This window comes from Halichoerus grypus, chromosome 15 (assembly GCF_964656455.1).
Source record: "Halichoerus grypus chromosome 15, mHalGry1.hap1.1, whole genome shotgun sequence".
NCBI classification, from domain to species: Eukaryota; Metazoa; Chordata; class Mammalia; order Carnivora; family Phocidae; genus Halichoerus; species Halichoerus grypus.
Genome location: NC_135726.1, coordinates 13,531,118 through 13,555,685, shown reverse-complemented (window position 1 = coordinate 13,555,685; position 24,568 = coordinate 13,531,118). Strand labels below are relative to the sequence as shown.

The 24,568-nt window shown below is 42.5% G+C and overlaps 1 protein-coding gene and 1 pseudogene across 4 annotated transcripts in view; both read left to right on the top strand.

Moving 5' to 3' along the window:
* The window catches only part of LOC118524070 (uncharacterized), a 112,926-nt gene that overhangs the window by 76,980 nt on the left and 11,378 nt on the right, over window positions 1–24,568 (top strand). The window contains exons 6-12 of one of the 4 annotated variants that reach the window (XM_078062720.1): window positions 2,532–2,596; window positions 5,537–5,663; window positions 6,232–6,345; window positions 17,589–17,759; window positions 19,988–20,052; window positions 21,799–21,925; window positions 22,460–22,573. In XM_078062720.1, the coding sequence (XP_077918846.1) occupies window positions 20,020–20,052; window positions 21,799–21,925; window positions 22,460–22,573 (274 nt within the window). In that variant the 5' untranslated portion in view covers window positions 2,532–2,596; window positions 5,537–5,663; window positions 6,232–6,345; window positions 17,589–17,759; window positions 19,988–20,019. Of the gene's footprint in view, window positions 1–2,531; window positions 2,597–5,536; window positions 5,664–6,231; window positions 6,346–17,588; window positions 17,760–19,987; window positions 20,053–20,397; window positions 21,326–21,696; window positions 21,926–22,459; window positions 22,574–24,568 lie in introns of those variants that run through there. The other 3 variants (XM_078062721.1, XM_078062722.1, XM_078062723.1) reach the window with 3 other exon arrangements.
* On the top strand, window positions 7,477–11,948 carry LOC144380222 (uncharacterized; annotated as a pseudogene).

Sequence of the window (24,568 nt, the reverse complement as noted above, 5' to 3'; positions counted from 1 at the left end):
TTGAATGTTTTCCTGTGTTGTGAAATATCCTACAGCATGATTTTTAATGGCTACTCTTTTTTTTTCTGATTTGTACCACATTGTTGGATATTTAAGTTTGCATCTTTTTCATATTAGAAATAACTGTGATGAATGCTTATGAGCAGACACATCTTTGGACACATCTCAGATAAATTCCTCAAGTTGGAATTTTTAAAAATTGGTTTTAAAATTTAACTAAGCAAATTTTAACAGTACTACAGGCGTGTGGTAAGAAAAAGGATTACTTAAGATGGTATAGTAAAAAAGAAATCTCCCTCTCTTTTTGGACCCTAAGGTCCATTCTCCAGAGGTAACCACTACTAACAATTTTCTAAATGTGAGCAAATCACACACCACTGAATTTGGTATTTTATACTTATAGATAGGAATATTCTTAAGTAGGTATTTGTCTTGAGGAAATGATGGAACAATTTACATTCCTACCAGCAGATACTGGTCTCCTATATTTTCTCCAGTATAAAGCATTATCTTTTTTTTTTTTTAAGTTACCAATTGGATAGATAGAAAAATTACATTTTATTGTTTTAATTTGCCATCTTTATACAGTAGAGGGTAAACAGCTTTTTGTGTGTTTACTGGCCACTTATAAGTGAATTGCCTATTAGTGATATTTTCTAGGATGTTCGACTTTTTCTTACTGGTTTTCTAGGGTCCTGGGCTATTAATGTTTTTTGCATATGTTGTAGAGTTAATTTCCTAGTTTGCTTTTGAGTTTTCCTTAGTCATGTAAGCCAGAAGTTTTAAAGTAGTTTAATTTGTCATTTTAAGAGTTTTCTCTTTGTTTCTTTGTCATTTGGCTTGTGACCCCACCATTGTGCTGGAACTGCTCATCCTAGACGTCTCTGCACCCTGGGATATAGACGTACTCACCTTTATTTTCTTTGGTTTTGTTTTTCACACTCAGAATTTTAGTGCATATGTAATTTATTTCAGTGTATGGTAAGAGATAATTTAATTACACATTTTTTCTTCAGTAGTTAACCAATTTTCCCAGTGTTGTTCATTGAATAATCCATCCCTTTTCCTCACTGATTTGGAATGCCATCTTTCTGATTTACTTTTATGCTTTAGTCTTTCCTGGGTCTTAGATTCTGTTTTATTGTTCTAGCAGTATGTTCTTGTACCAGTCTACTTTATTCATTATACATTTAGCATCTGGTATTGCGAGTTTTTCTTTCCTATTTTCCCTTTTTATTTAAATTTTAGTGGCTATTTTGACTTTTCTTCTGTATCAACTTTGGAATCACTTTATCAGATTTCTAAAATTCTGTTCATAATTTGCTTGAAAGTAATATTGGTTAGCTGCTTACAAGTATGGCTCTTGGAATCTGGCAAACTTGGCATGCAGTCCAAGTTTGGCTTAAAATCCAGGTTTGACCGTCTGTTCTTTGTGTGAACTTGGTGAAGTCTCTTAATCTCTTAGCTTCTGTTTATTCATCTGTTTGGCGGGGGGGAACCCAAAACCTAAATCTCTTTTAAAGGAATGTTGTGAGGGATAAATGAGAAGATGTGTATAAAGCATTTTAGCATGATGCTGAGCATGTACAAGCTCTTCATAAAAGGAAGTTATTACTAAATTTGTAGATTAGTTCGGAGGAAAGTCAGCATTTACAAAAAGTTTAATTTTTTTTTTTTTTTTTTTTTAAAGATTTTATTTATTTATTTGAGACAGAGAGAATGAGAGAGAGAGAGCACATGAGAGGGGGGAGGGTCAGAGGGAGAAGCAGGCTCCCTGCCGAGCAGGAAGCCCGATGCGGGACTCGATCCAGGGTCTCCAGGATCATGACCTGAGCCGAAGGCAGTCGCTTAACCAACTGAGCCACCCAGGCGCCCCAAAAAGTTTAATATTGATTGTTTCAATCCAGGAACATGTTTTGCCTTTTCATTTATGTTTGTCAATAATATTTTATATAATTTTCTTTACATAAATTTGTTATGTTTCTTATTAAGTTTATTCCTGGGTTCTTTTTTAAATTTTTAAACAAGCTGTTATATTTTAAAAGGTATTAAGGTACATGCTAAAAATTTGAACAGTTCAAAAGGCATAGAGTGAAAAGAAAGTCTTTCTTCTGTCCCAGATTCCAATTTCCCAGTCTTCCTGCACCAGAAGCAACTACTGTTGCCAGTTTCTTGCATAGGTTCCCTGGGTTCTTTTTTTAATGTTTGGTTTGTTTTGCTTTTGTTTATTTATATTTTTGCCCTGATGTATTGTTTTACCTAGGAAAGATAGCACTACCTAGTGGTTATGAATACAGCTCTTGTGGCCTAAAATAATTACTTAAACTTTCTAAGTCTCATTTCCTTGTTTTGGTAAAATGAGGACAATAATTTTACATATCTGCTAGTATTATAATGAATGTAAAGTCTGAGTTCTGAAGCTGGCACATTGCAAGCCTAGAGTGAATGTCAGTTAATATTAGCAGCTAATACAGGTTTGCATGTTTAAAGGAAAGTCACTGATTCTTGGTTCTCTTTGCTTCTTCCCTCAGCCCCTGCCCTTCATTGTGAGGGAGCCCAGGTGATGGCAGCCATGCCCCTGAATGCCTGTTACCAGGTGAGCTGTGATTCTCTCAGATCCTTCAAGAAATCTTATTTGAAGGAATGGGAAATAAGAGGAGTGATTCGGGCAAAAGTGTTAGAACCAAAGCAGCAGGAAGGCCCTGCTTCATCCCCACAGTGGGACTGGATGATGGGAAAGAGCTGACGATGACAGATTGAGCAGCCAGAGACTCCAGAGCCCAGGAAGCAGTGGCTGGAGAGAGTGAGGAATCGGAAGTAAAGCCTCCTGCACTCTGGGGATCTCTGCTGAGCTGGAGAGCCCCTAGGTTCAGTAGGGACCCCCACAGAGGGATCCATGAGATAAGGGACTCAGGCTGGTGGTGGAGGTATCCAGTGTTCGGTAGGAGCGTTCCAGATCAACAAGGTGGCAAGATTCTTGGGAGGTGGGACCAGAGGGATGGTAGGAGGAAGAAAAGAAAAAGGGGGCATATACAATTTGTCCTCCAAAAAGAGAGCATAGTTGGGGGCTCTGGATCAGTGAGGAAAGAATTGGTTCAGGAAGGGCACATGAATGTCTGTCTCAAGACTCAGTACTTCTGGTTGAGGGAAGCAGGATGCGGCAATATGAAACGTGGTACTAGGTGACAGGAAACTTAATTTCAGAGGAGATCCCTATCAGCCCTCAGGAGCATTGTGACTTTGAGCTAGTCACCTAACCTCTTTGTGCCTCAGCTGACCTCCTCTGTCAGATGGCAACAATGCTACTCGTTCCACGTTAGGAGAAAGATGCTGCCAGATGCCTTTCAGCTCTGCAGTGTGCTGGGTTGTTGAGTGCTACTTGATGGACTGTCTTCTTCAGGCTTCTCTATGTTGCATCTTGTCATCCATGATCTTATCCCAAGTACCAGTCCCAGATCATCCATTGTCTGGATTCCTTTCCATTAGTATGGCCTTGCCTGGAAGCCTAATCTCGACACATCAGAGAGACACAGTTCATTGTACCCCTCGCACCTCCCACTCCTTCTGCACTTCCTGCCAATTGCTAGTATCCCCATGCCACCATCCCTGGTCACTGTTTTTAGATTTTTAGTCATTACTGACTCTTCACTCTCCTTTGTCACCTTGTTCATTCAGTCCAAGTTCTGTTATTCCTGTCTCAGCACCCATTTGTCCCTTCTTTGTATGGCTTTCCTGATTTTCTTTTTAAGATTTTATTTATTTATTTGAGAGAGAGAGAGACAGAGAGAGAAAGCACAAGTGGGGGGAGGGGCAGAAGGAGAGGGAGAGAGACAAACAGATGGCCTGCTGAGCAGGGAGCCCGATGCAGGGCTCGATCCCAGGACCCCGAGATCATGACCTGAGCTGAAGTCAGATGCTTAACTGACTAAGCCACCCAGACGCCCCTGGCTTTCCTGATTTTATTGTCCCTTTCCTGGATATTGTCAGCAAAGCCTCTCAGCAATTTCCTTTGTCTCCAGTCTTGGACCATCCTGTCATCTAACATTTTTTGCCTTTAAGACTCAGGCTCAGGTTCTTGAATTTGGAGTTTGTTGTGGTATGGTGATCCATCTAAGTGCATTAGCTCACAGAGTTGAGGTCAGATTGGCATTTTATAAAGATCTTTCTATGTGCTGGACAGAGGTGGACTTGGAGGATAAGCCTGGAATTAGGGACCATTGCCATGGTCCAAAGGACAGTTGCTGAGGACTTGAGTTATATGGTGACTAATGATGTTGCATAGGAGTCAGATCCAAGAAATATTTAGGAGATAGAATTGGCAGGATGTGATTACTGATTGCTTGCCAGAGCTAAGTAGTGACTAGGGGGATAGTTGAGAATGATTCTTAGGTTCCCATCCAAGGAGACCAGGCTAAAAGTGGTGCTACTGGCTGAGACAGGGAATCAAAATAATGACCAGCATCAGATGTGAGCACTTACCATTTGTTTCTTCTTGTATTGAGCAGGATTAGAAGCAGCCATTTAAGGGAGGGTGACAGGTTCAGAATTGGACATATCAGAAACATAACTGGCGTGTGGGTCACTGGGCATCTGAGGCAGGCATGTGACTGATTCCAGGACCACATGAGACCTTGGAGTGAGGATCATGTCCACACGCGGAGGACACCAAAAAGACAAGAAGGACCACATCATTGTGCTGTCTGGGAAGGAAGAGTTTGGGCTGGCAGGCGGTTTGGTTGGCAGAGGATAGTTTATCTGAGAGGTATAAAGAGAGACAGCCAGAGAGCCACCGAGCAGTGTTAGAATCAAGAGACACTTTGTCATAGGAAGACTGCCTGGAGTTAAGGAGGCTCTTCCAACTCCAGAGTTCTTTCTGCTGGCCCGGCTTAAGCAGAGGCAGCATAGCCCCCTTTTGTTGAGGGTGGAGGGGTGGGTGGCACAATAGGGTTCTGTATCAGGTGAGGGCTGCAGGGAATGGGGCCTGTTTGGACAAACCATGACTGTTCACAGTAGGTAGCTGTGAGGATTGGGGTAGGGCAGGCAGATGTGGACATAGAACAGGGCTCAGTGTAAGTGCAGGGAGCAGGATGGATAGGCTGGACTCTGAGCAGTAAAGTGGGGACAGGCAGCAGGGACATCCCTGGCATGTCACCCATGAGAAGTACAGTCAGAGGCCAGTCATCTGTTCATAGAGTGTCTGAAAGACCAGAAGGGCATGTACAAAAATGAAGAGGGTTTACTTCAGGGAGGTGAATTTGTGAAAGATTTTCTTGGTTCCAGTTTTCTATAATGTGACATTGCCTCTTGTAATAGTAAGTCTCATGTGTAATTAGAAGCTGCTCTGACAGTGAAGGGGTCTCAGAGTTGCTGGTTGTAGGTGTGGTCATTCAGTAGCACTCAGGGCCTTGTCCTTTTACTCTTCATTTCCCAGCCATCATGGGACTGTCCCTCAGAACCTCACACTGTCCCCTGTGCTCCACACTCTGGCTCTGAGCCAGAGGATTGGCTCTGGGGCAGCAGGAACCTGTTGTTTTAGGAGGTGGTGACCTTCGAGGACGTGGCTGTCTACTTCACCCGGACAGAATGGGCTGGCCTTTCTCCTGCACAGAGAGCCCTGTACAGGGAGGTGATGCTGACAAATTATGGGAACTTGACTTCCCTGGGTAAGGCCATTTTGCCTTTGGGACTCAGATTCATAGGACAAGGGTAGGGTAGATTGTGGCGTGAATCTCCTAACCTTTTACATATTTACAGGGGCAAAAACTCCTAAACCCTCAGCCCCAGAAGATGTCAGGCAGGGATGGAGGGAGAAGTCTGAGGTTAGTGTGGGTCTAATGTGGGTTTGGCCATTCTCTGGTGAGAACACTTCCCACCATAGGAGTTCTGTGCAGGGCACTATGGGAAAGAAGTATCTTCTGTTGAAGGTAGTACCTTCAGCTGTCCCGGTGGTCTAAGGAAGACTTCCCTCATTGCTTTTCTGTGCTTGCATGTGTCTCACAGGATTTCACTGACAAACTCTGTGATTTTTTACGAAGAGGTCACAAATGCTCAGTTTCCTCTTGATCAAAAGTCTCCTTGGGCTTCCCCACTTTCCAGCCCACTTCTGTGGGCCTTATCCTTACTGAGCCGCTTTGGGGTTTCCTTCTCTGACTGCAGACACGGGGTTATGTGGCGCCTCAAAAACACTAACATGAGACTCCCCTCCATTGCCATTTTCTGCCTCCTTTTCAGGATACCCAGTTTGCAGACTTGCCCTGATCTCACTTCTGGAAGGAGGGGATTTGCCTTGGGGTCTGGAGCCACAGGACGATCTACCTGCAGAGAATACCAGTGATGTCTCTAAAGGTAGGTGAGGCAGGTTTAGAACCATCAACCATAGTCCTTTGTTAGATGCATGGTTTGCCAGTTTTTGAGCACTTGCTGTGTGCTAAAATGGCGTTTCTTTGTTTGAGAGGCTCTGGAGGATACTAATTATGGAGACAGGGTTAGAGAGCTAAAAAAGAGAGAATGTGTTAAGTGCTGTTGGTATATACGCAGCAGGTGTGGGACCCAGCAGGAGGAGTTAGAGGAATTCCCACTTAGAATAATATCAGGTGACACTCCTTCAGTGGCAGGCCACATGTTCTGCATTCAGCAGATGATAACATTGCAGATGGGGTGGGGGGAAGATAATCTGGCTGGAGGAAAGGAATAATAAAAGATCCAGTATAATTCCTGGCATAATATAATATCTGGAAAAGGACTAGTATCTGGAATATATAAACAACTCTCAAAACTCAGCAACAAAAACAAAACAACCCAGTTAGGAAATGTGTGAAAGGTATGAACAGCCATTTCACCAAAGGGAACACACAAATGAAGAGATGCTTGACATCATTAGCCATTAGGGAAATGCAATTTAAAACTACAATGAGATATCACTACACCTTGATCATGTATGTCACCATATAATTGTGAAGAGCTTCATGGTTTGATGTGCAGGAGAATTACCTGGGGAGCGTATTTTAAAATGGACATTTCTGGGGCCCACCTGTGAGCATGCACTGTTTTATCTTTTTAAGGAAGTGTTCAGGAACCTAGGCTTAGGACTGAAAGCCGAAGCAGGACTTCCTTTTGTCTACTTCTGTGCCGTTAACATGGTGGCCACTAGCTGTGTGTGCTTATTAAACTCTTGCAGTTGAAGGGGGGCTAATTCAAGTTGAAATGTCCTATAAGTATAAAATACGAGATTTTGAAGACTTAGTAAAAAAAAAAAAATAGTGTAAATGATCTCATTTATGATTTTTATGTTGACTTCATGTTGAAATGATAGTATTTTCGATTTACTGGGTTAAATAGAATATATTATTAAAACTAATTTTACCATTTTTCTTTTTACTTTTTTAATGTGGCTCCCATAAAAACAAAATTACATATGTAGCTTGTGTTTATGGCTCACGTTGTATTTCTTTTGAACAGCCCTGCTCTACTACAGAGCATATCCTTAAGCCCTCTTATTTAGCCAACCATACATAAGCATCGTTGGTATGTATAGAAAGCCTAGGACACAGAGGTTAAGGCAGACCCGAAGACTTCTGTCCTAGGGAACTTACTGCCTGGGAATAGGAGATGAGGGAGCTTGCAAAAGAACATGGAGCAGGAGCGGGGACCCCTGCCACAGTGACCTTGCCACCAGTGCCGTGTGGGGTGAGCCCGTGATTACTATGTTTCAGAACTGTTAACTGGACATCGTATGTAATTTGATTGGCCTGTGAGGGAAATTAAGGCATAAAACCTTGTTACATTGTTGCTGTATTGCAGTTAATAACTTTGGAGGCCTGCACAAGGGTAGGGACAGGGTGATGCAGGGATAGACAGGATCGTAGAGGTGTCAGGTAGCAATGATAAAGCTTAGCGGTAAACATAAATGAGTCTTGATATAAAAATAGCTTTTATGGTGACGAGGACAGTAGACTTATCCCATGAAGTTTGAGTTTCTCTGAAACATACAGCTCCCTGGGTATAGCAGACTCTTGAGAATGCAACTCTGTGATGTTGGGACAAGGTCAAGGCTGGGATTATACAGGGTGCCAAAGTCTGGAAACCTAGGCAGGCCTACATAATGGTGTCAAAGACATCTTCAATCTATTAAAAAATACATCTACTTCCAGACTTTATGATCACCCTGTATATGTGGGAGTCCTCCATATCAGTGGTTCTCACCGGGGGCCAGCCACCTTTGTCCCCAGGGGACATTTGGTAATGTCTGGAGACATTTTTGTTTGTGCAGACTGGGGAAGGGGCTGAAACTGTATCAGGAATGGTGCTAAATATCCTCCACTGCACAGGACAACCCCACACAACAGAATTATCTGGCTGTGAATGTCAGTAGTGCTGAGACTGAGATACCTTGCTCTGTATAAAGGACTCCATGTAGCTGAAATGTCCCTAAATAGAGAGGGAGATGGGGAAGAGGATCTTAAAGATTTTTTAGGGTTGAAGAGAGAGGGAGGAGGAAGTAGAGAAAAGAGTGAGATTGAAGCTAAGGGTGGGAAGATTTCCAAGGAAGCTGGTGGGCAATGGAGTAGAAGCCCATGAGGTAAGTGGGATATGAACATGTTAGGGAAACACTTACCTTCTTTTGTGAGGTTTAGGAATGAAAGGAAGACTGTAAACAGTAGCTTTAAGGCAGTGTTTTGCAAACATTTTTTTACTGTAACCTACAGTAAGAAATACAACTTAAGTCACAACCTAGTATATATGCTTTTACAAATAACTGAAGCCAGAGTTTCAGATTTACAGCTTACCTTTCCTGTTTGCTCTGACACCTGGTATTCTCTATTAATACTCTATTCAAATCTAGTCTGATGTCTTTCACTTCTTAAAAAGTTTCTTCTTGCAACCTGCCACATTTATTTCATGATCTACTAGTGGTTCTCAAACAGTTGGAAAAAAAAAAAAAGCTAGTCTAGGAAAGATAATTACCCTCAGGTGGACCTGAGTAGCTAAAGTCAGAAAAGGTGAAAGGGGGGCAGGGAGAGGATGTACCTGATGAGCTCCGTTAGAGGAGTGGGCAGAGCTGGGATCCAGGTGAGAGAGGGGGAGCCCTGAAGGAAATGTGGGAGATGGGTGCCACCCTGTGGGGGTGGATAGTGAGGAGGTTGAGGAGCACCTTTGAGGCAGTCTTGGTTTTCCCAGCGAGAAAGAGGTGATACTGACGGGAGGGTTAAGTGAGGGGCCAGTTGGAGGTTTAGGGAAAGTGGTGATTGCTTGAAAGTACTCTGGGGAAGCTGATAAGTTCAAATGATAGGGTTCTAGGGTATCAGGGAAGGAGGGGGTTTCTCTGTCATCTATTATTCTAATCTGGATCGTGTGACACTTGCTTTCTGCCAAACAGCAAGGGAAAAGATACATGAGAATTGACTTCCAGGTTCCACATTGTTCTGATCACTGTTTTTCAGATTGTTATTTCCCTGTTTGTTCACAGTTTCAGCTATCTCCTTGCTCCTGTTTCCCTTCTGCAGAAGCCCGCTCCTCCAAATTCACATGCACATAGGCATGTGCGGAGAACTGGGTAGATCACCCCCACTCCCTATTAAAACAGAACTTATCAGCCATTATGTTATAACATGGATCCAGTTAACTTTCAGGTCATAATAATTTTATTATTGTAGTACATAAGTTGTATGCCTTTTTTTTTTTTTTCTGAGAGGGGGTGAGTGGGGTGGGGGAGCACAGAGGGGCAAGAGGGAGAGGGAGAGAGAGGATCTTAAGCAGGCTCCACGCCCAGTGTGGAGCCTGACTCAGGGCTCCATCTCATGACCCTGAGATCATGACCTGAGCTGAAATCAAGAGTGGGACGCTTAACTGACTGAGCCACCCAGGCACCCCTGTATGCCTATTTATACAGATAACAAATAATTATTCAGTCATTTATTTTATCACATTTATTTAGTATCTACTGTGTGTCAGGAATTGTTCAAGACACCTAGGATACAGCAAGAAAGAAAACAAAGCCTTTGCTTTCATGGAGCTTATGTTCTAGTGGTTTAAGATCAAGGGCAGCTAATTTGTAAAAAAAAAAAAAACAAAACCCAGAGGATAAACAGGCATTCTGCATATAATGTTATTTTGCAAATGGCATAAAAATGCTAATATCTGCTTTTAACCACAAATGTTTAATTAAGAAGAGTACAAATTGATAAAGATCAACACTTGAATATGAAATTTAACTCAGTTTTAGAAAAAAATGGATTGAATTTCAAAAAACTTAATGAAAATGTCCTCCAATCTTTGGAAATACAAATGCCAGTAGACAGACTGTTCCTGTTGTCTTTTTCTCACCTGAGGCTTTCCTGCTCCTCAGGATGCAAAGGAGAGCACTGTGCAGTCTCCTGGGCCTTAAAACTGTGTTCTCCTCTTTCTAAGTAGTTGAGCAGACACGTTTTGAGTCCCACAACAGCACATACTCAGCCATTTCTAACAGTTAGATGGCATATGCTCAACTCTTGTAGCCCACCAGGTGTTGCCTCTTGCTCCAGATTCTGTGCTGCTTCCTCCAGAGCATTTTCAAGCATTTAAGTACTATGAAGTCACAAGTTATTGGGGACATACAGGTCTGGAGAAGCATAAGAAGCAGTCTTTTTTGTTGGGAAGTGTAGTGACCTGGATTCAAAATCTCATTTCCTATTCCACAGCTACTATTTTCTGCCTCTGTTATATTTGGCTCTTCCGGTTTAATAGGTTTATATTTCTGGCAGGCTACATGGAGTTTGGAATAGTAATCTCCGGAGGCTCTATACTTTAGTGCTCTGTTGTTTCCAGTATAATTTTCAGGTGGCATGTGTCTTCCATTTCTCATGTCAGATGCTGAGACCAACATTGACAGTGAGTCCACATCAACTCAGGGAATTTCTGAAGAAAGAGATGTGATGATATCACATGGGCTGCCACAGAGTGTTTCTCAGGAAAGTGACTTTCCAGAAACATGTGAACTGGAGAAACACCAGGAAATCCCCACAGTGAAAAATATTAAAAGAAAGGATGAGAGAATCCTCTGTGCAGGGAAACCCTTCAGATGTGAGGAATGTGGGAGATGCTTCAGCTTTTTTTCTTACTATGGTAGACACCAGAGAATCCACACCGGGGAGAAACCCTACCCATGTGAGGAGTGTGGGAAAGCCTTTAATGGCAATTCTTCATTAATTCGGCACCAGAGAATCCACACTGGAGAGAAACCCTACCAGTGTGAGGAATGTGGGTGAGCCTTTAATAATAGTGCAAATCTGATCAGGCATCAGAGAATCCACAGTGGGGACAGGCCCTATCTCTGCACGGAGTGTGGAAATGGCTTCCCCAGTAGTTCTCAGTTGGTTATACACCAGAGAATCCACACTGGGGAGAAACCTTATGAGTGTAATGAGTGTGGAAAAGCTTTCGCTGTTAAGTCAACATTAAGTCGGCATCAGAGAATCCACAGTGGAAAGAAACCATATGAGTGTCTCAAGTGTGGGAAAACCTTTAGGACTTCCTCCTAGCTACATCATCATGCGTGTGCTCACCCTAGAGAGAGGCCTGTCCTGGACCTCGGTTCCTTTGGCTTCCCAACATTTTTTACCCGCTTTTCATGGTAGTTCCTGCCCTGCTTTTTTGGAAGGCCACTTAGCCCTCACTCATCAGTTGACGTGGTAGATAGGTGCAAGGGTGGAACTTGTGGCCTAGTCTAGCCCGTCAATACTGTTCCTTCACCCGGCCACAGTGATGGGTGCAGGTGACCAGGTTCATCCAGTCAGGGGCGAAACCTACCCTGGTTTTGTTGGACTTATTCTGCTGGACTCGGATGTTAGCCTTGAGCCATCATGAAGGGTGAGAAGAGGCCAGCGCTGCAGGTAAGAGAGAAATGAAGAGAACCAAATCTACCTCTGGGTTTTTCAGTGACATGAATCAATAAATTTCAATTTTTTGCTTAAGTAGTTTTGAGTTGGGTTTTCTTTCCTTGGTGATACTGAGCCATTTCAGTGTCTCACATGTTTCAAAGCCTTCAGAGTTAACATAAACTTGATTTGGCATCACTGAGTCCATTGTATGAAGAAACTTTTCATATGTGTGATATGTTGGAGACACTGTAGCTGTGATTCTGATGGTTTGCACAGAGGCAAACACTCAAGTAGTTTGAATGTGGGAAAGCCATTAACCCTCAGTTAAGCCAGGTATCCCAAATGGATGGAAGTTAAAGCAATTTAAGCACTGTAATGAAAATTTCAAGTTACTATAGGTGCTTTTCTTTGTTTTGTTCTTAAGTAGGCTCCATGCCCAACGTAGGACTCAAACTCATGACCTGAGATCAGGAGTCACATGTTCTACCAACTGAGCCAGCCAGGTGTCCCTTCAAGTTAACTATAAAACTAAATTTCTATCAGTGAATATTCTGTAGGGAAGATGCATGTATTAAATGGAAAGCCTTGTTTACTTCCTACTCAGTTTCTGACAGGAGTGGATGCTGAATTTTTCATCTTATTTTAGATCTTACAGAATGCTTCCTTTTTGACCTATCTATAGTTAATTATACTATTCTTTTCCTAATATTTAGTCATATTTATATTCTCATAATCTTAGTTGGATATGGTAGTACACATTTCTTTATATCTTGCTGGATAGTATTTGTTAATATTTTAGGATATTGTCATCTATATTCATATGTGTGATTGCCCTGTAATTTTTTTCCATCTTTGTCAAGATTTGGGAACTGAGTTATATGAGATTGCTAGAAATAGCTAGGAGGCTGTTCTTTTTCTGTACTTTAGAGAAGTTTCAAAAGCCTAGCAATTATCTGTTCCTCGGAAATTTGGAAAAAAGTCCACCTAATAATGCTGGCTGGGCCAGTCGCTTTTGTTGGGGGTAGTGTAGAGGACAAGAGATCTTTGATTACTTTATCAGTTCCTTCTATGGCATTGATCCAATTACACTGTCTATTCTTGAACGAATGTTGGTAATTTATAATTTCTTACTGACATTTACAAATCATTAGCCCTGCCTTTTACCCAGACTATCCTATTTAAAAAAAATATATTTTCAATATATGTTCCTTGGCATTCCTAAATTTGTTGGTTGACAAAATCTATATGAAGATTTTTTATTACTCATATATTTGCATGCAAAGGTTTGACATTTGTCCTTATAATGCCTAGAATAGCATGGCTGCCATGACCTTTGATTTGGTTAGGGGACTCTAATAACTGAGGAAATGGCCTTTGTTATCCATCTAAAGCAGGGTTTCTCAAACTTGACACTATCAATATTTGGGACCTGATAATTTTTTGTTGGTGCTGTCCTGTGCATTGTAGGATGTTTAGCTTACCCACTGACATCTACCACTACATACTATTTGTAACACTGCCTGACCCCAGTCATGAAAATCAAAATTGTCTCCACTGATCTAGAGAGATCCTAAAGGTATATTTTTGTAAAAATAAGGAGCAAATCCTCTTCTTTGCATGCATTTCAGTTTGTGCCTTGTTATGTCCCATGCCTCCCTGTACTGTCATCTACTTGTCGTGACAGTTCTCAATTCCAGACTTAACCTGCTGCCTGAAATCTTGCCCTGAGAAGACAGCTTTATCATCTCCTTATTTGACAGCAATCCGCCCAGTGGGGAGGACACTGGGAGGTCATCTTTTAGTAATGGACTTAAAATTGTGCAGACGCACCAAAAGTGATTCAGGCAAAGAAATGGTTGAAGTCACTTGAGTCAAGGTTTGTTTGTTTCAGTTGTTGCCCCTCCAACAGAATATTAGCGTTTTATTTGTTATAGCTGTTCTTTAATAAACACTAATAGCCAGTAACATTGTGTGTGCTTTCCTATGTTAGGTAATCCCCATTAACTGGATCCTCCCAGCAGCCTTTGAAGTAGATACTGTTATCTTGTTTCACTTAGGAAATTGAAAAACAGGTTAAATAGGTTGCCCAAAGATACAGCTAATAAGTGGAAGAGCAGAGACTCAGACCCGAGTGGTCTGACTTCAGAGCCCATGTGCAAACCATTACACAGTATTGCCCTCCTGTCTCCACTGCTTTTTTTTTTTTTTTTAAGCTTTATTGTATTGTTGACATACAGTTGAATCATCTTGTTGACTTCTACAAAAGGTCTTGCTGGGATTTTGATTGGATTGCTTTGAATGTATAGATCAATTGGGGAGATTTGACATCTTAACAAATTTGTTTTTCAGTCAATGAACACTGTATCTCTCTCTGTTTATTAGGTATTCTTTCATTTGTCATTATTTTGTAGTTTTCAGCATGCATATCTTGGACATATTTTGTTAGATTTATACCTAAATATTTTGTGATTTCTTTGTGCTATTGTAAGTGGTACTATTTTTGAAAATTTATTAAAATTATTTTGTATCATAGGAAATTTTATTATCAGAAATTTCAGTTTCCAACAATTGATTTTTTTTCTTTTTTGTACCTTGACTTTAATTCTGTGACCTTGTTAAACTCACTTGTTCTAGGAGATTTTGTAGATTCTTTGCGATTTTCTTTTCTTTTTTTATTTTATGTTATTTATTTATTTGACAGAGAAAGAGAGAGAGCACAAGCAGGGGGAGCTGTAGGCAGAGGGAGAGGGAGAAGCAGGCTCCCCGCTGAGCCGCAAACCCCACATGGTGCTCAATCCCAGGACCCTGGCGTCATACCTGAGCCAAAGGCAGACGCTTAACCAACTGAGCCACCCAGGTGCCCTGGGATTTTCTGCGTAGACAGTTATGTCCTCTTGCAAATAGTAACAGTTTTACTTCTTCCTTTCCAATCTGTATGCCCTTTATTTCTTTTTCTGGCCTTCTTGTACTTGTTAGGACTCCCAGCACGGTGTTGAATAGTAGTGGTAAGAGCAGACATACCTGCCTTGTGCCCAATCTTGGAAGGAAGGCATTCTTTCTATCACTATCGAGTATATTTTCAGCTGCAAGGAAGCAATCCATATCAAATCCTATGTCTTTGTAGCCACTGCAACAAAACATTGAGCTTAACTGTAACTCTTTGGGCAGCCAAGTTTTATGCATGAAACTTAAGTTCCACTATAACTTCAGTCCATTTGTGGCTAGGCTTTCCAGAGAGCTGGGAGAGAAGTTGATATTTTCCCCACCACTTTAAAGTCAGGAATAACAGCCAGTGTGTCATGATCATATTCTATATTCTGGGTCCCCTGACTTACAGTGCTCTTAGTCTAAATTAAAGATAGATAACATAGGAGTTAGAGGGAGAGCCGGGTATTCAGGCGGTGAGGTGACCAGGAGAGAAGGTGGCTCCCATTGGAATCTTAGGAGTGGCCAAGGCTTTAAGATAATTATGTTTGATGGTAGATACCACAATAGACCTGCATATGAGTATATATTTTCTTGTAGTTGGTACAATAGAACAGCAACAATTAGCTATTTATTAATCCTGAAGACTCACTGGAATACTGTGTGGACAACTGGGATTGGAAATTACTCATCATTTAAGCAAAAAGGATTTCAGGATGGCTAGCTTTTCCCCATTCTAAAGGTCCTAAGGACACTGGATTAGAGTCTTGGTCAGGGAAACCCAGATTGCAAAATCCTGCTGAATTTCTCTCTAAATATCAAGAGTGGTATGCACTCTGATTCATGAAATGTGACTATGCAGGAAATAAGTAACACTGTTTAAGTTCTAATTCTCACCTGTAAGTCACCTGTGACAATAATCTTGCTATATTTACTAAATGATTTGAAGAAAAAAAAGACTTGCACAAAAATCAATAAAATATCATGGAGAAACAGGGCGGCACCTAAGTTCAAGCCTTGGTAGGAGGCATCTGCTAATGCTCATGGCCAGGGTTGAAAGATGGCGCAGTATGTAGTTTGTCTAAAGCACTTCAAAACACAACTCAAATCACACTGCTTCTCTGCGTGGAGTGGTCATTTACCAGAGATAATTGAGACATTTCTTCTCATTGGGGTAGTCTTTTTTTTGTTGTTGAGAGTTTGTGTAGATTAAAAGTATAGCAACCCCCTCCCCCAAGCAAAAAAATCAAGCTCTTCCCAAGTCTTGCCACTGAACAAACACATAGGTTTCCATTATTCTGAAGACTAATAAAATTACCAACAATAAAGACTTTGTTTCATGTCCAGATTTAATAGACATTATATGATGTAAATACCGAGAATAGGCAAGTCTGTAGAGTCAGAAAGTAGATCAGGAGTTGTCTGGGAATGGAGGAAAGCTTTACATTGGGTTCTATTAATTTTCTGTTCCTGCTGTAACAAATTACCAGTGAACAGTGACTTGAAACAACACACATTTATTCTATTTATTTATTAATTTATCTTATAGTTCTAGAAGTCAGAAGTCCAAAGTGGGTTTCACTGGGCTAAATTCAAAGTGTTGGCTAAGGAGAGACTTTATTTTCTTGCCTTTTCCAGTTTCTAGAGGCCACTTTTCTTGATTCGTGGCTCTTTCCCTCCAGCTTCAAAGCCAGTGATGTTGGGACAAGTTTCTCTCAATCTGTCACCTCTGTGGTTCTCTCTTCCAATGACCTCTTCCACTTTTAAGGAGTCTTATGATTACATTGGGCCCATCTAGATAATCCAGGATAATCTTATTTTCAAATCAACCGATAAGCAACTTAATTCCATCTGCAGCCTTAATGTTTCTTTATTATGTAAGCCAACATACAAGTTCCAGACATCTTTGAGAGGAACATTATTCTGCCTATCACAGGGAAGATGGAAAGTGAGTGCTAGTGCTGATAGTTACGAGGTTTCTTTTTGGGGATGAAAATGTTCTAAAATTGTGGTGATGGTTGTGCAATTCTTTGAATATACCAAAAACTACTAAGTTCTGTACTATAGATGGATGGATTGTATGGGATATGAATTACATTTTAATAAAGCAAGTGTGTGTGTGTGTATTCAGTATTTCTAAAACCAAATTCTGTAATCTTCCTGCCTGAAACCAACTTCTTTTCCTGAGTTCCTAAAGTAATTGAATCTTGGTTAATGACCCCTTCATCTATCAGGTCACCCAAACTTTATGGCTAGAATAGATTGCTCCCTCTCCTCATATCTGTTATTCAAACTTTTTAAAAATCTCCACTGTTTTCACTTCCTAAATAGTTCTAAAATAATATCCCTTCGCAATCCTGGTCTTTCTTACTGTGACTGGATCTTTACCCCTAAGGAGGACAGTTTTTGGTTTTTTTTTTGCCTAACGACCTCTTTGGCATTGTGATGACATCTGTGGACCACTCTGAAACTAGTTATATTAAAATACAGTTAAATGGTTTAAAAAAATAAATCTGTGATACATTAATATACGTGTGTCTTTATCACTGTGATGAAATGAAATGACATGATCTAAAGGTGAGCCCTCATAACAACGATGATAACTTCAAACTAGGGATGAGAATAGCCTGTATTTTGAGATACCTGCATCAGCTGTGATGTGATATGAAAATACCTGTGATTTCAATTGGTGACAAAGTCACAGGTACTGCTGATAGTACTGCGGTTTGTTGCCAACACATAATTGAAGGAAATGCTAAATTTCGGTTAGAGATCAGCGAAAACAGTCAACTTTCCCTGCCATTCAAGGTCTGCGAGGACCGCACGTTAAGAAGCCTCGCCCGCCCCCCTGGGGCTCAAAGCCAGGGGACCACCGAGCGGCGCGCTCTGGCGTCCTAGAGAGGAAGCACGTGCGGCTTGGGCTACGCGGCCTGCGCGGTGACGCGCTTCCGGTCACGCCGCACATTGCGCCTTTCTGAGGTGAGTGGTGGGCTTTGTGGCCGGGTCGTCTCTGTTAGGGGCGCACCCTTCGCCCCTCCTGCGGCCCTGAAGCAGCGGTGGAGGGAGGCGGAGGCTGCCTGCGGGCCGGTTCCGCCCTCCCTCGGGTGCCTTTGCTCGCCCCAGCCCGCGGCGGCCGCTTTGGGGCGAGGAGCTGTGGACGGAAAGGAGACGCCCTGTGTGCCCGACACAGCTGCAGAGCCCTGCCTGTTGGGCCCGCCTCTACTTACCTAGCAGCTGCATGGCAGCCCCTGCTCCAGGTTCCCGGGATGCGGCTGTAAAGGAGCCGAGCGTGGGCCCCGCCCTCAGGGAGCTTTCAGTGTAATGGGAAAGTCACGTAGTAATCAAACCTGATGGGTTCACCCTACCTGCTTGTAACCCAGTAGCTGCGGCCTCTTGCTTTTGGGCGAAGACCAACTCTTTAACGTGTGCACAGGTCCCTGCATGGCTTCATCTTCTGCAACTTCTCCAACCTCGTTTTGCAGCACACTCTCCTCGGCTGTGCTACAGCCTTCTTGGCTTTTCACCCCCATTTTTAACCTAGTTAGTTCCTATCCCTAAGTCTTCCCATCTAGGATAGATTCCCCCGGCACTAATCACAATTGTTATCTTGAAGTTACTTATGAGACTCTTTGATTAGTGTGTGTCTTTCCTTTAGACAGAGCTCCATGACAGAAGGTCGCATCCGTTTCTCCTCTCTCCATTGCATCTCACACTTGGCCTGGAATGAATGAAGTATACATAAATGTTGAGTGTAGAAAGCACAAATTAATGCAAATGTGTGATCTCAAACTGGGAGACGTGGTATACAGTAAAGTGAACACAGTATGAGTGTAGTGTTTAACATGGGAAGCCGACTTGGTTTGTAGAGGATGATCTGAAGGATGCTCTAGTATTACCTAGGTGAAGAAGGGTCAGGCTGCTGGAGAGTATTGTAGGCAGACAGTATCAGTTACAAAGGTCCTAAAGTTGGAGAAGAGTAGTTCATACAGAGGCAACAGCAGGTACAAAGGCCCTGAGTTAGTACAGTAGAGGGAACTGAAGGAAGGCCGGAGTGGCTAAACAAAGGAGGGGGGTGGCACAAGATGAGGCTAGCAGGAAATTACAGCATGCAGTGAGGTTAGGGAAGCTGCTGGCTTTTCGGCAGAATATGACTGCTTAGCACAAAGTGTAGGGGATGATATAATTAAAGTAATAACCCAGCATTTGGGCAAGTTGAGGTAGCCTTTCAGGGTCCTTTGCTAATCAGTTTCGGTCATCACTGGGTTCTAGAATGGAGTGGTTAACAAAAAGATGCCGGCCCCAAGGTCTAAGAAAAGGAAGACTTACTCTGTGATTCTTTTTCTGAATTTTCATGGTGACTATTCCATATTAACCTCAGAATGTTATAAAAGAGATCCTTTTGGGATTATAATTGGAAGTGATCTAGTGTAGTTAACTGAAAACGTGGCTTTTGGAATCAGGCACATCTGGTTGGAATCCAAGTTCGTCCACCTCCTTGTGACCTTGGTAAAGAAAATTATTCTCATAGCCTTGTTTTCTCATTTGGGAAAAAGAAAATTCAGAGGATTAAAGTGGAGCCTGAATGAAGGGATATGTATTTTATGTATTTTACATCTGAGAACATTTTTTTTTTTTTAACTTTTTAGGTTTCTCAGTAAAAGTTTATTTATTTATTTATTTGACAGTGTAAGAGCACGAGCAGGGGGAGGAGCAGAGGGAAAGGGACAAGCAGACTCCGCACTGAGGGGGGAACCCAACGTGGGACTGGATCCCATGACCCCTAGATCATGACCTGAGCTGAAATCAAGAGTCAGACGCTTAACCGACTGAGCCACCGAGGGGCCCCAAAGTTTATGTTTAAAAATAAAGGTCTGGGTTTCCTCCTGTTAGGTTTTGATTTTGTTCTTGCTTGTTTTGCTCTTTGTGTACTCCTCTTCTCCCTGTACTTACATCTTACCCAGGAGAGGAAGCACGGTTTGATGGTGGTACAGGCTCCGGTGCCCGAGGGCAAGTTACTTACCCTTTCAAAATCTGTTTCTTCCGAATTCAAACTTCATTGTATGGTGTGGGTTGAAAGAAATATATGCCACTTATCCAGTGGGCATTGGGTAAATGACGGCAGTATTGTTATTGGCCGTAGGTTTGTTGGTTTAAAGGAGAGCCTTTGGGCCAGGCTCACTCATGGTTCTCTTTGCTTCTTCCCTCAGCCCCTGCCCTTCACTGAGAGGGAGCCCAGGTGATGGCAGCGATGTCCCTGAACGCCTGGCACCAGGTGAGCTGTGATTCCCTCAGGTTAGCCTTCAGAGATCTAATTTGAAGGAAATGGGGCATGAGAGGGATAATTCTGGAAAGACTCTTAGAACCAAAGCAGCAGGAAGGCATCTCTTGATTCTCTCCAGTAGGACTGGATGTTGGGGAGAAAGCTGATGGTGAGGGGCTAAGCAGCCAGAAGCCCTGCAGACATTGGCTGGAGAGAGTGTCCAGGGAATCAGAAGTACAGTCTCCTGTTCTCCAAGGATCTCTGCTGAACTGAAGAGCCCCCAGGTTCAGTAGGGACTCTCATGGAAGGATCTCTGAGAATGAGGGACTCGGGTTGGTGGTAGAAATATCTGGTGTTTGGTGGGAGTGATCGAGATCAGTGAGGTTGCAAGGTTCTTGGGAGGTGGGGGCAGAGGGCCAGTAGGAGGAAGACAAGAAAAGGGGGCCTCTAGCCTTTGTCCTCTTAAAGAAGTTTGGGTTTCATAATCAGGGAAAATACATCACCCTTAAGGTCAGTGCTGCTGGCTAAGGTGAGGCACCAGCAGACTATGACGGGGAAAATCTGCACTAGGACAGGACACCTGAATTTAGGGATCCCATCAGGCCTCTGTGGTCTTGAGCTAATCACTTGAACTCTGTATTTTGATGGACTTCATCTGTTAAGTGAACATTAAGTACCTTACATTTGTGGGACTGGGAAATTGATTTCTTGAGTTGTAGCTCACTTTTTGACTGGGGAGTTGCTAGGTGTTGATTACCATTTCCTCTTCCTGGGACTTATTTATCCAGTAACTTAGCATCCATGAACTGTATCCCAAGTCCCAATCCTGGGCTTCTGACATCTGGAAGGTCCCTCTCCCTGACTTTAATCGATGCAGTGTCTTCCCTGTAGCTTCCACCCTCTTCTGATCTTCTGTAAGTATTGGTGAGTCACTGGTACCACCATATCACAGTCCTCACCACTCAGTTTCCAGACTGCTGAGCAGTTGTTGACTCATTCTCCCTTCATACCACTTCTAGAGAGGAACCAAGTCCACTCCTGCCTGCTGTCTCTTCCACTTGTCCAACAAGTCCACTCCTGCCTGCTGTCTCTTCCACTTGTCCAACAAGTCCACTGCTGCCTGCTGTCTCTTCCACTTGTCCAACAAGTCCACTGCTGCCTGCTGTCTCTTCCACTGAGCTCTCTGCTAGACGTTCTTGAATACAGGCAGGGTAGCTTTTCAAGCACAGATGGGGTTGGATGAGACAGGCTCATCAGAGCAAACCATGATGCTCTTCTTGTTAAGGTGGGCTTGAGGTTTGGGGCAGAATGAGCACTTGTGGGGTACAGATGGATTACCTGGGCACTGAGGCAGTGAAGAGGGATTAGGTAGGTCCTGACATGCTACCTGTGAGTGAGTGTCTAGACCGATTGAAGCTAATGTCCATTTGTAGATGTAACAGCAAAAGATTAAAAGTATTTATAAAACCAAGAAATTTGCTTTAGGAAGTTTAATTAATGGGAGATTTTCCAAGGTTTTTTAAATGTTACCATGTTTTAGAATAGTACATTTCATGTCCTAATGGAAGCTCTTCTGTTAGAGAAGTTTCAGATTTTTGGTTGTAAAAATAGTCATTTAATGATCTAACATCTAGTTTCTTCATTTTTTCTCATTAGCCATCCCTCTTAGGACCCCTCCCTCATACTGTTCCCTATGCCCTGCACTCTGTCCCTGAGTCAGAAAGTTGGCTCTGGGGCAGCAGGAACCTTTTGTTTTAGGAGTTGGTGACCTTTAAGGACGTGGCTGTCTACTTTACCGGAACAGAATGGGCTGGTCTTTCTCCTGCACAGAAGGCCCTGTACAGAAGTGTTATGCTGGAGAATTATGGGAACTTGACATCCCTTGGTAAGGCTGCTTTCCTCCTGGGACTCAGATCTGTGCTTTCCTGTTTGCTTCCTTGTTCTCTCCTAATAGGCTGGGTGTGCAGTGTGGAGAGGGAGGGATTGTCTCTAGTATCTTCCACTCTGTGGCTCCAGGGCTGAAACCAAATGACCCACTTCAAAGGTTGCTGGGTAGGGAGAGATACTGAGTCAGTTTGGTAGCAGTGTATGGAATTGTCCCCTGGTAAGAGTACATCCCATCCTCCAAGGGACTCTACACAGTAAAGAATACATACTTTCCATTGCCAGAGGTAAGTTCTTGTCTAGGGAAGGGTGTGACCCATTCCCTGTGTTTGCATATATCTTGTAGGATCTCACTAACTTACCTACTCTTAAGTAGGAAGGGATCACAGATGCTCAGTTTCTTGATCAAATCTTGGCTTTCCCCAATCCTGAGCCTTCTTCTGTGGGTCTTACTCTTATGGAGGCTCTTGGGGTTTTCCTTCTTTTGACACAGCAGACCCACAGCTGAAAGGTGCCATTTTCTCCCCCTTTTCAGGATACCCAGTTCCCAAACCTGCCCTGATCTCACTTCTGGAGGGAGGGAATTTGCCTTGGGGCTTGGAGGCACAGGATAACCCATCTGCAGAGAGGACCAAAGACATCTGTCAAGGTAAGGAGGAAGGTTTAGAACTGGCAACTATGGAGCTTTATAGAGCAGTGTATTTTAAAATGAACCATGCTGGGAAGGATTTAAATAAAATGGATGATTTCTCCTAGTAAGTAAAATATGAAACCTTTTCCATTAATTTTAACTCTTATTAAGATAACAAGTTCCCCTTAGTAAATTTCATGTAATTTTTGAATCCATTACTCCTTTCTGAGTTTTGGCCTTTCCTATCTCAGTGGTCCTCCTTAGGACAGGATGGATTTGTTCACAGGTGGTTTTCAGCACTTGCCATGTGCCAAGCTTTGTTTAAGAAGCTCTGGAGGATACATGCTATGGAGACAGATGTAAAGAGCTTTAAAAAAAAAGTGTGTTAAGTGCTGTTCTTGGCATATAGGTATTGGGCTATGGGAGCACAGCAGAAGGAGAAGTTGGAGAAATTCCCATTTGGGAGCTTAAGTAAGCTTCTTCAGTAGCAGGCTATATGTTCCAAATTTGACTTATGACAATGGATCCCATGTGAAAAAAAAGGTAGTCTCTGGCCTAAGAAAAGGAGTAGAGGATCCAGTAAATTGTGGGGAAGAATTTAGCAGTTTAATGTTCAGGGACAGTCACCTGGGGAGCATATTTTAAAATGGATATTTCTGGAGCACCTACAAGTGTTTGTCTTTTCTAGTAAGCAGTGGGGGAGTATGAAGCTTAGGACTCGAAGGCTAAATAAGACTTCCTAGAATCTGGGGCTGGCAGAGTCTACAGTATATCCTGACCCCCTTTACTCAGCCAATGGTGTAGATGAATGTAGTTGGTGTGTCTTACCCACCCAGCCTTGTATGGAAAATCTAGAATTCAGAGTTGGTGGTGGACCTGAGGGCTCTATCCTAATGAACTTGGGGCTTGGGAACTGGAAGTGAAAGAGCAGGTAAAAGCAAACAAGGAGCAGGAGCAGTGACCCCTGCCACCGTGACCTTGCCTCTAGTGACATAGGCCCATATTTGGTTGTATTTGTGAAATATTAACATAGTATGTGCTGTGGATTGGCCTGAAGGAAATTGAAGGTATAGAATCTTGTTAAAAACCCTTACTACATGTCAAGTGTTAACTTTTGAGTGAGTAAATTGGATAGGGGATAGTGGCAGTGCAAACAAGAAAGAGGAAAGAGCATGTGGAGCTAACATTGACCAGATCTTATCAAAACTTGGCCATCAAAGAGGAGAATTGAGTCAGGTAACACTGGGAAGTCATGACATAAAAGAAACTTTTTAAATTCATGTGAATTCAGATCTGAGCACAGAGTCTGAGTTTCCTTTAGAATATGTATAATTGGATGGCCAGAGCAGGCCACAGAGAAGGCAGGTGTAGAGTCTGAGATAAATGTCAGGTCTATAGGAGTAGATGCAAGGGTACTCTACCAGAGTTTTAATTAAAATGACACCCAGAGAACAAAAAGAGCTGCATCTTAAATATTAAGGGATATTTAATTTTATTGAGACAGGGAGGAGAAAGTAGACAGAGGAGCGTCCCCAAGAGGGAACATGGACCTGAAGCCAAGGGTAGGGGTTTCAGGGTAGATACTTTGTAGAGAAGGAGTAAATGGGAGATGAGGAAAGTGAGGCAGCACTTTATTTTTTATTTTTTTATTAACATATAATGTATTATTTGTTTCAGGGGTACAGGCCTGTGATTCAACAGTCTTACACAATTCACAGAGCTCACCATAGCACATACCCTCCCCAGTGTCCATCACGCAGCCACCCCATCCCTCCCACCCCCCCACCACTCCAGCAACCCTCAGTTTGTTTCCTGAGATTATAGGCAGCACTTTAGATAAGTTTATTTTGGTAAGTTTAGAAATGAAGTACAACTGTACCAACTCTTTTATTATGAGCTTCACCCTGTATACGCATTATGTACTTTGAGACTGGAGTTTCAAGAGACAAAATTTACCTTGGCATTGCAATGTATGTGAATTCTGTTCTAGGTTAGGCTAGTGTGTTTCATTTT